The sequence below is a fragment of the Bos grunniens genome, chromosome X, assembly GCF_055505025.1.
Source record: "Bos grunniens cultivar Pamir isolate PY7600 chromosome X, Bosgru_T2T1.0, whole genome shotgun sequence".
In the NCBI taxonomy this organism is placed as follows: domain Eukaryota; kingdom Metazoa; phylum Chordata; class Mammalia; order Artiodactyla; family Bovidae; genus Bos; species Bos grunniens.
In genome coordinates this window covers 89,248,220-89,260,664 of record NC_141194.1, presented here as the reverse complement: position 1 = coordinate 89,260,664, position 12,445 = coordinate 89,248,220, and the positions used below count along the sequence as shown (strand labels likewise).

The 12,445-nt window shown below is 44.8% G+C and overlaps 1 protein-coding gene across 1 annotated transcript; it reads left to right on the top strand.

Annotated features, from left to right (window-relative positions):
- The first annotated feature begins 1,402 nt into the window (after positions 1-1,402).
- Positions 1,403-9,490, top strand: LOC147340853 (nuclear RNA export factor 3-like). The gene is made up of 13 exons (XM_086387146.1): positions 1,403-1,438; positions 4,921-5,004; positions 5,111-5,215; positions 5,339-5,419; positions 5,952-6,059; positions 6,207-6,278; positions 7,277-7,345; positions 7,428-7,483; positions 7,584-7,691; positions 7,811-7,905; positions 7,974-8,089; positions 8,186-8,228; positions 9,444-9,490. The coding sequence occupies exons 1-13, from the start codon at positions 1,403-1,405 to the stop codon at positions 9,488-9,490; spliced, it is 1,020 nt and encodes a 339-aa protein (XP_086243272.1).
- Positions 9,491-12,445: the final 2,955 nt, after the last annotated feature.

Genomic DNA, 12,445 nt, shown 5'->3' with positions numbered 1-12,445 from the left:
TGTGTTAGAAAAATATTCATATGATAATGTTTCATAAAAAGTCAAAATTTTCATCTTTTCACTTGACAGGGTATCTATGTATTCGTATGCATTTCTGCCTTACATTTCCCTCACCTCAGATGTTCACACCCTCTTGTGAGGGTTTCTTCACCTCTCTCGGCCCTAGAATTCTTCTTTCAGGGCATAGAGATCTGGGAAGGGAAAATATTGGAAAATTCCAGAAGATATTACAATTTCCAGAAAGTTCTGGTTCATGAACTGGAGCCCAGGCTTCTCCCTCCTTCTCTCTTTAGAAACCCATCTGATTTGAAGCTTTCAGAGCTACAGTTCCGGCTCTAAGGGAGGGTGGGATGGTTCAGACAGTAAACCTAGTGGTGGAGAGGTGCAGATGAATCTTTTCTTGCTTGCTTGCCAGTCCTCTGCTCACCTCCTACTGTGAGGTCCTGTTCTTAGCAGGCCTGGGACTGGTATCTTTCTGTGGCCCAAGGGTTGGGGACGACTGCATTAGGGGATATTTGCCTACATTGATTATATATTTTTAAAGAAAAGGATATGGTTTAGCTTTTTTTCCCCTACTGTCATTACAGTGACCCATCAAACTCTGTTTGGTATTTTCTTTATACTTTCAAGGTTTTTTTGTTTGTTTGTTGTTACTGTTGTTTTCATATGATCCTCTGGAATGTGTTAGATTTAATTTTAGCCATTTGATTATTTTTAGAATGCTCAGGTACTTTGCATAAACTTCAGAGAACCCCCTATATTGCACCAAGTATTTAGTAAAGCTATGCTTCAAGAAGTCATCTTACATTCCATAGAGCTCAATTCTGGCCTGTTTCTCCCAGTAGCATCTGAATGACCCTAGACAAGTATAGCACCTCAGTAAGCCTCAGCAACCTTGGAAAGTTGATGATTTTGGTATCGGACTCCCCTTGTGAGGAATACAGGGAAGAACAGATGCAATGTAGCAAGGACAGAGCGTTTCCTACTGCTGGCCCTCCCAGTTCTCTGGGTCTATAGAATGAAGGAACACAATGTAATGTAGCTGATGCAGAATCTGGCATAGAGAGTTCTCTGTGTTTGTAGCTACAAGTATCAAGATCCCCTAAGCCTCCTGATTCTAGCTGGCCTCCTCTGAAGGGGTGGTACTGTTGGAAAGAGTTCCCTGGATGTTAGGCTAGTAGCAAACTCAGAGGGCAGTAATTACAGGAAGTTAAGTCTCCTCTGACTCCCAGGGCTCTCCTCCTTTATGCCCTTGGGGAAGAGACTTCCTGTAAGGACTCCATCTTTCATGACCCTGAGAGTTTGGAGCCTGCTGTCTCCTTGCTTGCCAGCGTTCCTTGATATTCTCCAAACCTCCGGCTCCAGACCCACACAGTCCCTTCTAGAGCAGCCTGTGAGGACAATGGTGACAGATCTCTGCTTTCAGGCCATCCCATGGGTGAGTTGGTCTGCATGAGACCTTCTCTTCAGATCCTCACAAAGCAGGAGGATTTCTGGGTTCCCTACCCGATTCCAACCCACAGGGCCCCAACCAGCTGACCCTCCTATAGCGAAAGCAGGGAGAGGGCCAAGGCTGATTAATTTCCACTCTGAGGAAATGGGTCACATGGGCTCGGACACCCATCTTCATTCCACATGGAAAATATCCCAACGTATGGGTATTTTTCCCCTGTTTAAGGAAAAAGCCTGAGTCATGTAGCTTAGGGCTTGGTGGGGGGGGATGGTAACCTAGGTGAGGGGTGGGGTTCGTAGAAACTACCATTCTTTGGATTAATAATAGAGGTGGAAGAGTAAGAAAATCCACCATTACTACTTCTATTAGAAGAATAGAATCTTCTAATAGAATCTTCTATTAACTAGCCAGGGTAAATTGTATTAGTCCATAGACACTTCTTGAAGCTTGCTTTATTTTCCAGCATATGATTGATTCTGCAACGTTCCATCAGAGTTCCTATGTATGTGGGTGGGTCTATATCAATTAAATTAATTTGTTAATATATTTGTCATATTTAAAAATCTTAACTCTCTAGCTTAATTTTGTTTTTTTCCCTTAATTTGCCACTTCATCCATCACTAGATGAGCTGTGTTAAAGTTTCCCACTGTGACTTTTGTTTTGTCCATTCTCTATTTCTGTCAGTACTAGTTTTCAATATTTTGGCTTTGATTTAAGGCATGCATTTAGAATTTTGTGTTAATATCTTCTTACAGCATTGCCTCTGTTAGCATAAGAAAATTTCTCTCTTTCTCTTGTAATGTTTTCTTTTTCTTAAAGTCTACATTTTCTTTTGGTATAATATGGTTATACCAGCTTTCTGTAGGTTCATGTGGAGAAGGTATACATTTTGCCATTTTTTATTTTCAAATTTTCTAGATGATTAAATTTTGCATGTGTCTTTTTTCAAGAGTATTTGATGGAAGGTTTCTTCTCTCATCTGATAACAGCCTTTTGTTTGATTGTTGTTTTGCCTTTTTTTTTTTTAGTAATATTTAGTTTGAATCTTTTAATGTAAAAAAAGATGTAATTTGGTTTACATATGTTGTATTAATGTATATATACATATGCATATTCCTCTTCTAAATTCCTTTGAAATGATTAATATTTTATCACTATGAAAATTGTTACCGCATGTGGCTAGATTGTTAAACATTCTTTTGCCATTCTTGTAGTAGTTACCCTTCAGATTACAACGGATATTTTTGCCATTTCATAGTCTAATATTAGCTAATTAGTTCTCTAAAACTGCTGGGAGAAGTATGGGACCTTGAGACCCTTTGATTCTGTATACTCCCTCCAAACATATTGTCACACGTTTTCATTCTCCCTACATTTAAATTCCCAGAAGAAATTAGTATCATTGTGTTATATAGTCAGTACTCATTTAAAGTTGCTCACACATTCACAAATGGCATTAGGCTTTCTTTCCTGTATCTATGTGACTCCACCTGGGAAGTTATTTCTTCTGCCTGAAGAACAACATATAAATTTTCTTTTAGTTTGAATCTTTTGACCACAAATTTTCTGAGTTTTTGTTGCATGATGATGACATGAACGTAGTTTCTTTTAAAAATATTTTTCCTTAAAAAATACTTTTAATCCGATTAATATTATTATCTTCTGTTGATATCTTGCTACTTCTGGAAACTTTTCAACCAAATTCTCATCAGCTACCATTTCTCCACTCTCTTCCTCTCCTCCTCTCTGGCACTCACATTAACTGTGTGTTAGGTATACTCCTTGCATCACCTGTAATTCTCTACACCTCTCTTTTGATATTCTCCATATTATATCTCTCCAGACTCCATTCTGGATCTTTTCATCAGACTTATCATTCATTTCTCTAATTCTTCCTTCAGGGCGGCAGATCACCTCTGACCTTTGAATCATCACACCACGGTAGATTTAAGGGTATGTTTTAATGTCCTCCCAGAGCAGAGCAGAGCACTGAGACTTGGGGATGAAATGCCACTTGTCCCAGGTCACTTAGCCTGAACCAAGTACAGCGAAGTCTAACATTACAGACTACACTCTAGATCCAGACCCTTTCCTCAATGCCTGTTTTCTTCTTGGCTGTGACTGCTCCCTACCTCTCATTTCCTGAAAAGTGGAGCCAGAGTGAAGTCGTCCAGATTTTTTTTTTTTTTTTTTAGCATGAGATGCATTGCTGTTTATCATAAAGTCAGTGATAATTTTTCTTTAGCCATGATGTTTACTGAGGACTTCTTCTGGTACTGGGACCACTGATATGTTGTTGTCAATTTTAGAGCAGACCGATAAAGTGAACCCTTTACAAAGAAGAGCACCAAGCTGGGGTGTTTACCGAAGGCAATACATCTATTGGTCTGAACAGGTCATTTCCCAGCAGCAACAAGATAGAGATTCAGAAGAAAGTGATGCTTGTATGGACAGCCAAGCAAGATAGTAAGTGACTGGTCACCAAGGCTGACATGTACCAACCAGTGAACAACAAAACCTTGTAGTTAAACCTGCCATGTTTCTATCCAACCTGGAAGACTGAGGGATGACGGGATGAGATTAATGCTTGAGCAATCATCATTGTAGCTCTGATATCATGTGGGAAAATGTAGAGAAGACTTTCCAAGCCTATATGGACCACTTTCTTCTCTCCACTTCCCCGCAGTGCTTCCTGTGAACTTCCATCCCATCATCGGAGAAGTAGTTTTCAGAAACAAGACCAAATGCATATTTATATGGAGACAAAACAAAAGCCTCCAGAAAAAAGAATGGGGAGAAACAGACAGGATGAGACCTTGGGGAGCTGGTTCAAGATCATAGTGAGTATCTTGGCTAAATGGACCTAATATGTAGAAGATGATAGACAGAGTCATGTCAGATTTGTGTAGAGATGCTGGGAACTTTTCTGGGGCAGTGGTGTTGGTAATCAGTCTTGTTCTTACTAGGAGCTATCTTCCTAGATCATCTAAGGGTGAGTTCAGAGAAGCAATAGAAAGGAAACTGATTGCCTGCAAGGAGGAGTATGGGAGAGGTTGACTAAAAGCAAAGGAGGAAACCTACCACCAGGGAGGTGGAGTACTTCATACCAGATCACGTGTTTGGCTCAAGCTGAGTGTGGGAAGAGGTTGAGTCTCTGGGGTCCGTGTCAGAGTGACAGGCCAAGTCTACCTTCTATGGATCTCTTGGAAATTTATAAAAGGAAGTACATGTGAAACATATTAAGTCGACTGTTCAGGAAGACTGTTTGAATGAAAAGAAAGTTATATAGAAAATCCATGTCTGGTAAAAAAAAAAAAAAAAAAGTTAAGATAATAGATACTGTCCTATCTTTAAAAATAATTTAAAGCCTAAAGAAAAGGTCCTAAATCAAGACACAGTTGGGTCTTATGTTAACCGTAGATTTCTTTGTATCCATTCTCTTTCCCATTTGTTTTTTTGCTCCTAGATTCCCTTTGGTATAAAATATGATGAGAAGTGGCTGCTGAATTTGATTCAGAAGCAAAGCAGTGTCCCCTTCACTGCATTCGAAGTAAGACAGGACATGGAGATGATGAGACGAAATGGGGTAGATTGCAGGCCCAGAAGGGAAATGGCACTGGTCTCATGTTCTGCTTCTCCTGTCACTCTCCCTACAGTTTCACTATGAGAAAATGCAGGCCCAGTTCTTTGTAGAGAATGCTGACATTGCCTGTGCATTGAAGAATGTCAATGGCAAGATTTTCAATGAGGTTAATGAAAAGGTGTGCGTCAAGGGCGTGATCAGGCCTGACTAGGGACAAGAGGGCAGGGGAGGGGCATGGTCTTGCTTGATCCCATGCACAGATTTCCTGGAGCTTACCCAGCCCCTCTTGTGTTCTCTACAGATATTTATCTTGGTTGAACCCTGTGAGTCACCCCAGTCTGTGCAGAAGGCGCTGACGTCTGAAAAGGTGGAGCAGATAAAGGTAATGCAGACTCAGCATAAACTGTGCACTCACAGCCAGATCCACTGCTCCCCCCCACTCACCCTCAGACTCAGAACCACTGAACCCCATCCCTAACCCTGCAGCTGACCATGAACAAACCATAGGATGCCTGCCAGCAATCTCTTGACATCCAGAGACTCTGCTTTGGCCCTGGTATGGCTACAGCAGTAATTGTAGGGCAGGTGAGGGTAGAGGGTCTGTCTGGGTAGAGCCCTCAGAGATGGTATCATGGGGAGGGGTTGGTGCTGGAGGTGTTCCAGCTGGGACCTTCTCAGTCTCTGTATCCCTCATCCTGGCTTCCTGGAGATTTGATGACCTGTGACATTGGAATGACACAAAACTGTAGAAATGGCATGGCTGCTTCCATACACATCCATCCAGGAATCAGGCGCTTGGTGAGGACCAAGGCCCAATGTTGGGACCAATGGTGAGGGAGGGAGAGATTAGGTAGAACAGGCAAATATGTCTCAGGTATTCCCTTTGGGGTCCTCACTCTCTTTCCTCATCATAGTTTTCGTCCTTGGACCTGAGCAACAATAAACCCTACCTGCTGAATGTCCTGTCCACCATTATGGGGAATGCTTCCAACACCCAGAACTTGAACATCTCCAACACTGAGGTGAGGTGGGGCACCCAGATCCTCCCTTGAAAGGAAGGTAGGAGGGCTCATGGGGTGGTAACAGATAAGGGGAAGTGGATTTGTAGGGAAAGGAAGGGTGTGGATGCAGACATATCTGTTAGATGCGGGTTTTACCCATAATTCCAGGTGAAGGCTGAAGGGCAGATGGACAAGGGTCAGCAGCTGGAACCAGAAGGGATGTGTGCAGACAAAAATGCCGTATGCACCAACTTCCCTGATAAGTCAACCAACATAAGGTCACCCTCTGCCTTGTCTCTACACCCCTATATCTCTCTCATCTCTCCCCTCCTCCCTCCACTCTCCCTCTCCCTACCTCTTGAGCCCCACCTTGGTCACCTCCCTGACATAACACCTGGTCATCCCTGAGGTTTGTCCTTACTTGACAGAGTGCCGGACAACCTGTGATGTAGGAAAGCACTGGGCTCTCCCCCCATTCTCTCTTCTCTCCATAGCCTTCAGTGAGCCCCTGAGGAAGGAAGGAAGGGAGGGGAGGCAGGCCTGGCAGACTGAATTTGAGGTGTTGGTCCTTGTGGCACTGAGGAAGGGAGTCAGGACAGTCTGGCTGGGAGCTACCCAGGGGAAAGGAGATGGAAGAGGGACTGGTAGGAAGGAGTGGAGGGAACAGTTTCCCTCTAGGTCAGTCTATGGAGTGGTGACCAGGGCCCTGGAATGCTAGGATACTGGGCTCTGGGGGGGGGGGCGCACACAGGGCTGTGATTGCTGTAAGTGACTTGCTCCAATGAGGAGGGTCATCTCCACAGTTTCACTGACTTTTCTCTTTTGTCTTGATTTTGGCAAACCATCCTGGAATTGTTCCCTAGGTTACTAAGCTTGGTAAGGGCATTCCTTGATCACAGATTCCACTAAATAGCATCGACAGTGCCCTCAAACTACTCTGAAACATGTTAGGAACTGTCCACATTCCATTTCTGAACTTGACCCTTAAATGTCCTGTGGGAGGGAGGTGTACTGTTCTTGGTGAGAATCTGAAAAAGATCTGGATCTTCTTCAGCCATGTACTCCACAGGCTTTGGGAAACCATGAAGATAATTGAAAATCTAGTCCTGCCACTGGCATTTCCAGGACACTTTCTCCTCTGATTTCAGACCCCCCCCTCATCCTGGGCCCATCCTTTTAGCTGATCATCCAGTACCACATCCTGGACTGCACTGCTGACTTCTTCTTCCCTCCTCCAGGATGGCCAGGAGACACTTTCAGGTTATAAGTGTGCTATTGAAGCTCCCAAGTTCTTATCAATGTGCAAGGTGAGCACATTGGATCCAGCAGGGTCCTAGGTGGTACATGAGGGTGTGTCAGCCCTTGTCCTGAGGACTGTTTTAATTCCAGGGAAGTTTCTTTGAATCTGATCAGGTGAACAGTCAAATCCTGCAATTCCTGCAGCAGTAAGTATCCCTGGGAATCTGAACAAGGGGAGGGCCAGAACAAGGGAAGCCACCCAAACTCCAGACCAGAGAGACAGACTTTACTCACTGCTTCCCTCAGATATTACTTGATTCATGACTATGGAAATCGCCAGGGACTGCTGGATTTTTATCATGAGGAGGCCTGCTTCTTCCTGACCATTCCATTCCACCCCAAGGACTCAGGCTTGTGAGTATCACAGCCTAGACTCCTCCCCCAGGCCATGTGGTTCCCCAGCAGATGCAGGCCAGCTCCTGCTGGTACCTATGCTGGCCGACCACCACTCAAGTTTCCTCTGTGTCTCCTAGAAGCAGTGTGAGCCTGTACTTCAAGGACAACAGGAATACAGAGAAGCTCAAGGACCCCAGTGAGTGTGTGGTGGAAAAGCTGAATGGGAAGGGCAGTAAGAGGGCCAATCACAGGGTCCATGGTGTGGCTGCCCTGACTTTCCCTTCTTCCCCTCGCCCACAGAACTGCGTGTCCAGATGCTGAAACACACAAAACATGACATTGTGCATGCCCTCTGTGCATTACCCAAAACTCAGCATGACTTCAGCTCCTTTGAGGTGGACATGTGTTTCCACACGGTGAGCACCTGCTTCTCGCTTGGTGGTGAGGGGCAGAAAGGCGCAGGTGGGAAAGAGGATGAGGGGTGACTGAGTACCTGGTCTCTTCCTTATCAGGAAACGATGTTCTGCTTCTCTGTCAGTGGGGTGTTCAAGGAAGGTGAGTGTGTGTAGCCCGCTCCCCCCAGATGCCACACTGCTCTCTCGCCTGGTCAGGCTCCCTCCCACCAGAACTCTTCCTTCCAGATTCCCTCCCCTCCCCAGCCCTCAGTCTTCCCACAGACAACCCAGGTCTGAACTGCGTCCATGTCTGCCCTGCCCACCCTGGGCACTAGGGACACAGGCTGTGGAGTTTGGTGGCTCCCCTACCAGATCCTTACACTGAGAACCTGGGCTACTACTTAACCTCACAGTTTCCTCATAATATCCATCTCTTCAGCACCTGAGAAAAATGCATCCCATGAACTTGTGAAGTGGTTGTCATGGGGACATGTCACTGGGAGCAGACATCTCCTACAGTTGCCCTCCCCATTCCTGACATGCAACTCCCCATGTGAACAGCTATCCCCTCAGCATGAGTGTCAAGTCAGACCCTGACTAGGGAATGACGTGGGAGCCTGTAAACACGTGGGGTTCTTAGGGGGTACTCTTGCTTATTGTTTGTTGTCTGTTGTTGAAGTGGAAGGAATTTCTCAGGGCTGTGTCTGTGCCTTCACCCGGACCTTCACCACTACTCCCACCAGCTCTTCCAGGTGAGAGCCATGTTGTGGGTGGGATGGCCCATCCAGCCTGGGCTCAGGGCCCTGGGCATGTGGATGCAGATCTTAGGCTGACTCAGTATTGTGGAAAGCCAGCAGGGAGATCCAAGGACCAGTCTAGCCTAGTGGTTAGGAAGAGCATGGGCTCTGGAATCAGCACATGGGTTCTCTCCTTGACCCAGTGCTCACTCTCTGTGTGACCTTGGTCAAGTCACATGATCTGTCTGTGACTCTGTCTTCTTCTGAAAAAGGGGGATCAGACTGTACACTCCTGTACTGTAATGTACTGAGTTACTGTTCAGGGTAAATGTGAAGTTGTCCCTGGGTTGGGGAACAGACTGTCCATTGAGTGAAGCTGGTAGACAATCTCTCTGAAGGTGAGCTCTGGGCGAGGCGCAGCGGAACCAGTTAAGGAGCCTGGGGACAGACACAGGAGGGTATGGAAGGGATCTAGTTGCTGAGTGTTAGTGTGGAGCAGTCAGGATTGGGGTGCAGGTGGTCCATCCATAAATTGTCCACATGTGCATTTTTCCTCCAGTCTTTGTATAGTGAATGAAGAGCTGTTTGTAAGGGAAGCCAGTCCCAGTGAAGCTCAGCGTCTGCATTCTCCATCCCAGTGCCTACACTGTCGACCACGTTCATGTTCCGCCTCTCCCCTGAGTAGCAGGAAATGGTGTGGGCTTTCTCCTCCCAGTGTGGAATCACCTCCAATAGTCTCAGAAGTGACTGCTGCGTTTGCATGGAGTTGGGAGGGAGCTGGGAGGAGTGGACGAGTAAGTAATGGGAACTTGAATGTAAATTGTTTTCCTTGTTTATTTCAGTTATTTCTACCCTGAACATTTCATTCTTAGTACATAGTAAGCTACTAGTTGTTTTGAGCAGGCTTGTATCACTTTTGTGAGTTTGGTGAATCCTGCACCTGTCTGTACAGACAGTTGGGTTTTCAGGCACTTTTATCTTGATACACTGGGCCTGAGGTTCATTCCACTCTGTATGTCACAGTAGATGTCCAGTGGGGAGCAGGGAAAATCATTGTTCCACAACATACCACCCAAAGATACCCCTTTAATGTTCATCTTCATTATGTCTTCCTTGAAGTTTGCTTATGTAGGTATAGGCATATTTGTGCATATATATATATATATATATATATATATATTTGTGTATTTATCTACAGAAAATGAGATCTCATCGTGAGAGAGAGAAAAGGAAACCAGAGACAGAAACGAAGAGAAAGAGAGGCATGTGGCTGGATGGGGAAGTGAAGTCCAAGGATTGATTACTTAATCTTCAATGCCTTGAAACTTGAGTAAGATTAAAAGTTAATGTGAAGGAGCCATCCCATCTCATTTTTTACCCTAAAATTTTCCCATGTACTCATTTTCTTTCTTAACCTCTTATTTCTACTGCAGAGTAAAGAGATATTTCAAATGGAATAGAGTAAATTTTAAGCCCAATATATATTGAGTTATTAGTGAATGAAAGAAATACCATTGTATTTCAGTAAAATGGTAGTACTTTTAGTGTTTTGTCCCACATGGAGGCAGCAGATATTGGAAATTCTGGTGTGACATGGCTGGATGTTGCATGATCTGATACCCTCTGCAGTGTTGAATGGGAGACAGGTCCAACATTTTCCTATCAATGTATTAACATAAGGAGCAGTTCAGGAGCAGCAGTTAGGCAACACCACAGCTTACTGCCCTGTTGCCATCTCTCACTGAAATCACCAGGTGAGTCAAAGGCAAGCCTGTCTTCCCAACATTGGGGACTGGATCAGAGTCTGCTCACAGATATGATGTTGGGTACCTCTTAGGAGCTTCTGAGTCTCCCAAGAGATTAGAGTTCCTTCTCTCTTTAGAACTTTGAACTCCAGCCGTATCAGAGAGACTTTGCTTCCTTTCTAATGATATCTACTTTCTTATTAGGAGAACCATGAGAAATGACAGCGCCTGCCTTAGCCCCAGGCTTTCTCACTCACTCCTCAGGACAGCTCTGTGTTAGAGATGAGTCCCATTTCACAGATGACAGAGCTGCTCCTCTTATAGCTTCTGTCGCCTGTCCAGATAAGCAGGAACTTTGGGTGAGGTTCTGTCCCTTGCCCTCTCTGGAGGACAATGGAGCAGCCTCCCTTTTAGACTATGGGCTAGAGAAATGGTCACTTTGCTCTCCTGTGATATAACAGGCTCAAGGGGTACTCCCTCAAAAGCCCCTATTGATGAATATAATACTGCACAGACATGTGCACATGCATTCATTAGCTAAGAAAAGAATTCATTATGTTCAGTTTCATGAGGAGATGAATTAGAATTAAAATGAATTGCCAGCATATCTATGTGTGTGTGTGTGTGTGTGTGTGTATCATCGGGCTGTGTGTAGGAAATGTATAATATCATTACTTATAAAAGCACAGTATGTCAGGTAAATATGTGGAGATGACATACCTCTGAGAGAAAGACATTTCCTTCTTTACCTCGGAGTCTCCTTTCCCTAGTGTGCAGGGCAACTTTTGAGGACTGGGGAAAAGAGAGTATCATTTGCATGTGGAAGCCCTTTAAGAATCCAGTCTGGAAGGTTCCACAGGGGCACTTTTTCTGATACCCAGAAGCAAAGAGCTGAGAGATGGCAATGGAAGGGCAGCTATGGTGGCCTTCAGTGGAGAGGAGCTGATCAGGGCAGAGTGCTTCAGCTAGGCACCTCCCTGGTAGCCTCCACGTCACCACTGTCTGCAGCTGAGAACCAGGAACGCTATTGGGTAAGAATCTTCCCTGGGTCGTTAGAGGATGGGCATAGGGCCAAGCACCCAGGGAGAGCCCAATGCTTGTTTGCATCCCTCACCTCCACACCCTTCACTTCCTATGTACTCCACTCTCAGTTGGGTTCATCCCTAACTTCTTGCTGATTACCACCTCCACCATTCATATTTTGGCTGAGTAGTAAGAAAAATAATAGTACACATAAAACTGAAAAAAAACCCATAAAAATGATAAAAGATACCAAGCACACATATTAGATAAATGACTAACTTATCAAGGTAAATCATTCAGCACATAATGGTTCACAGCATCAAATCCTGGTCTTCTGACTGAAAAGGCTCTGCCCATCACCTCTGTTTCTGTAGTGAGTGTACTTATGCGTTAGGACTGAGGCCAACACAGGTAAGGGACTCAGCACAGGTCCTGTGGTCAGCTGATGACTCTGGAACTGGAGATTTGCTTGATGACTTCTGTCTAGCTGACCTGTGCCTATTCTCTGCTCTCCTGTACTAATCCTTCCTTGGGGGTTCAATAAGAAGTTACTTCTGGTCAAACTAGAGTTTGAAAAAAGACACCAGAAAGTGTGAGGAAATAGGAATTGATGAGATGGAACCAACGTTTACTTGATGCTACATTTCCAGATACATTTTCAAATCTCCTATTTAAGAGGACATAGGCAGAAATGTTCTGAGGTGGTGCTAGTGGTAAAGAACCTGCTTCCCAATGCAGATAGACATAAGAGAGCAGGTTCGATCCCTGGGTCAGGAAGATCCCCTCGAGAAAGAAATGGCAACCCACCCAGTATTCTTGCCTGGAGAATCCCATGGACAAAGGAGCCTGGTGGGCTGCAGTCCATAGCATCG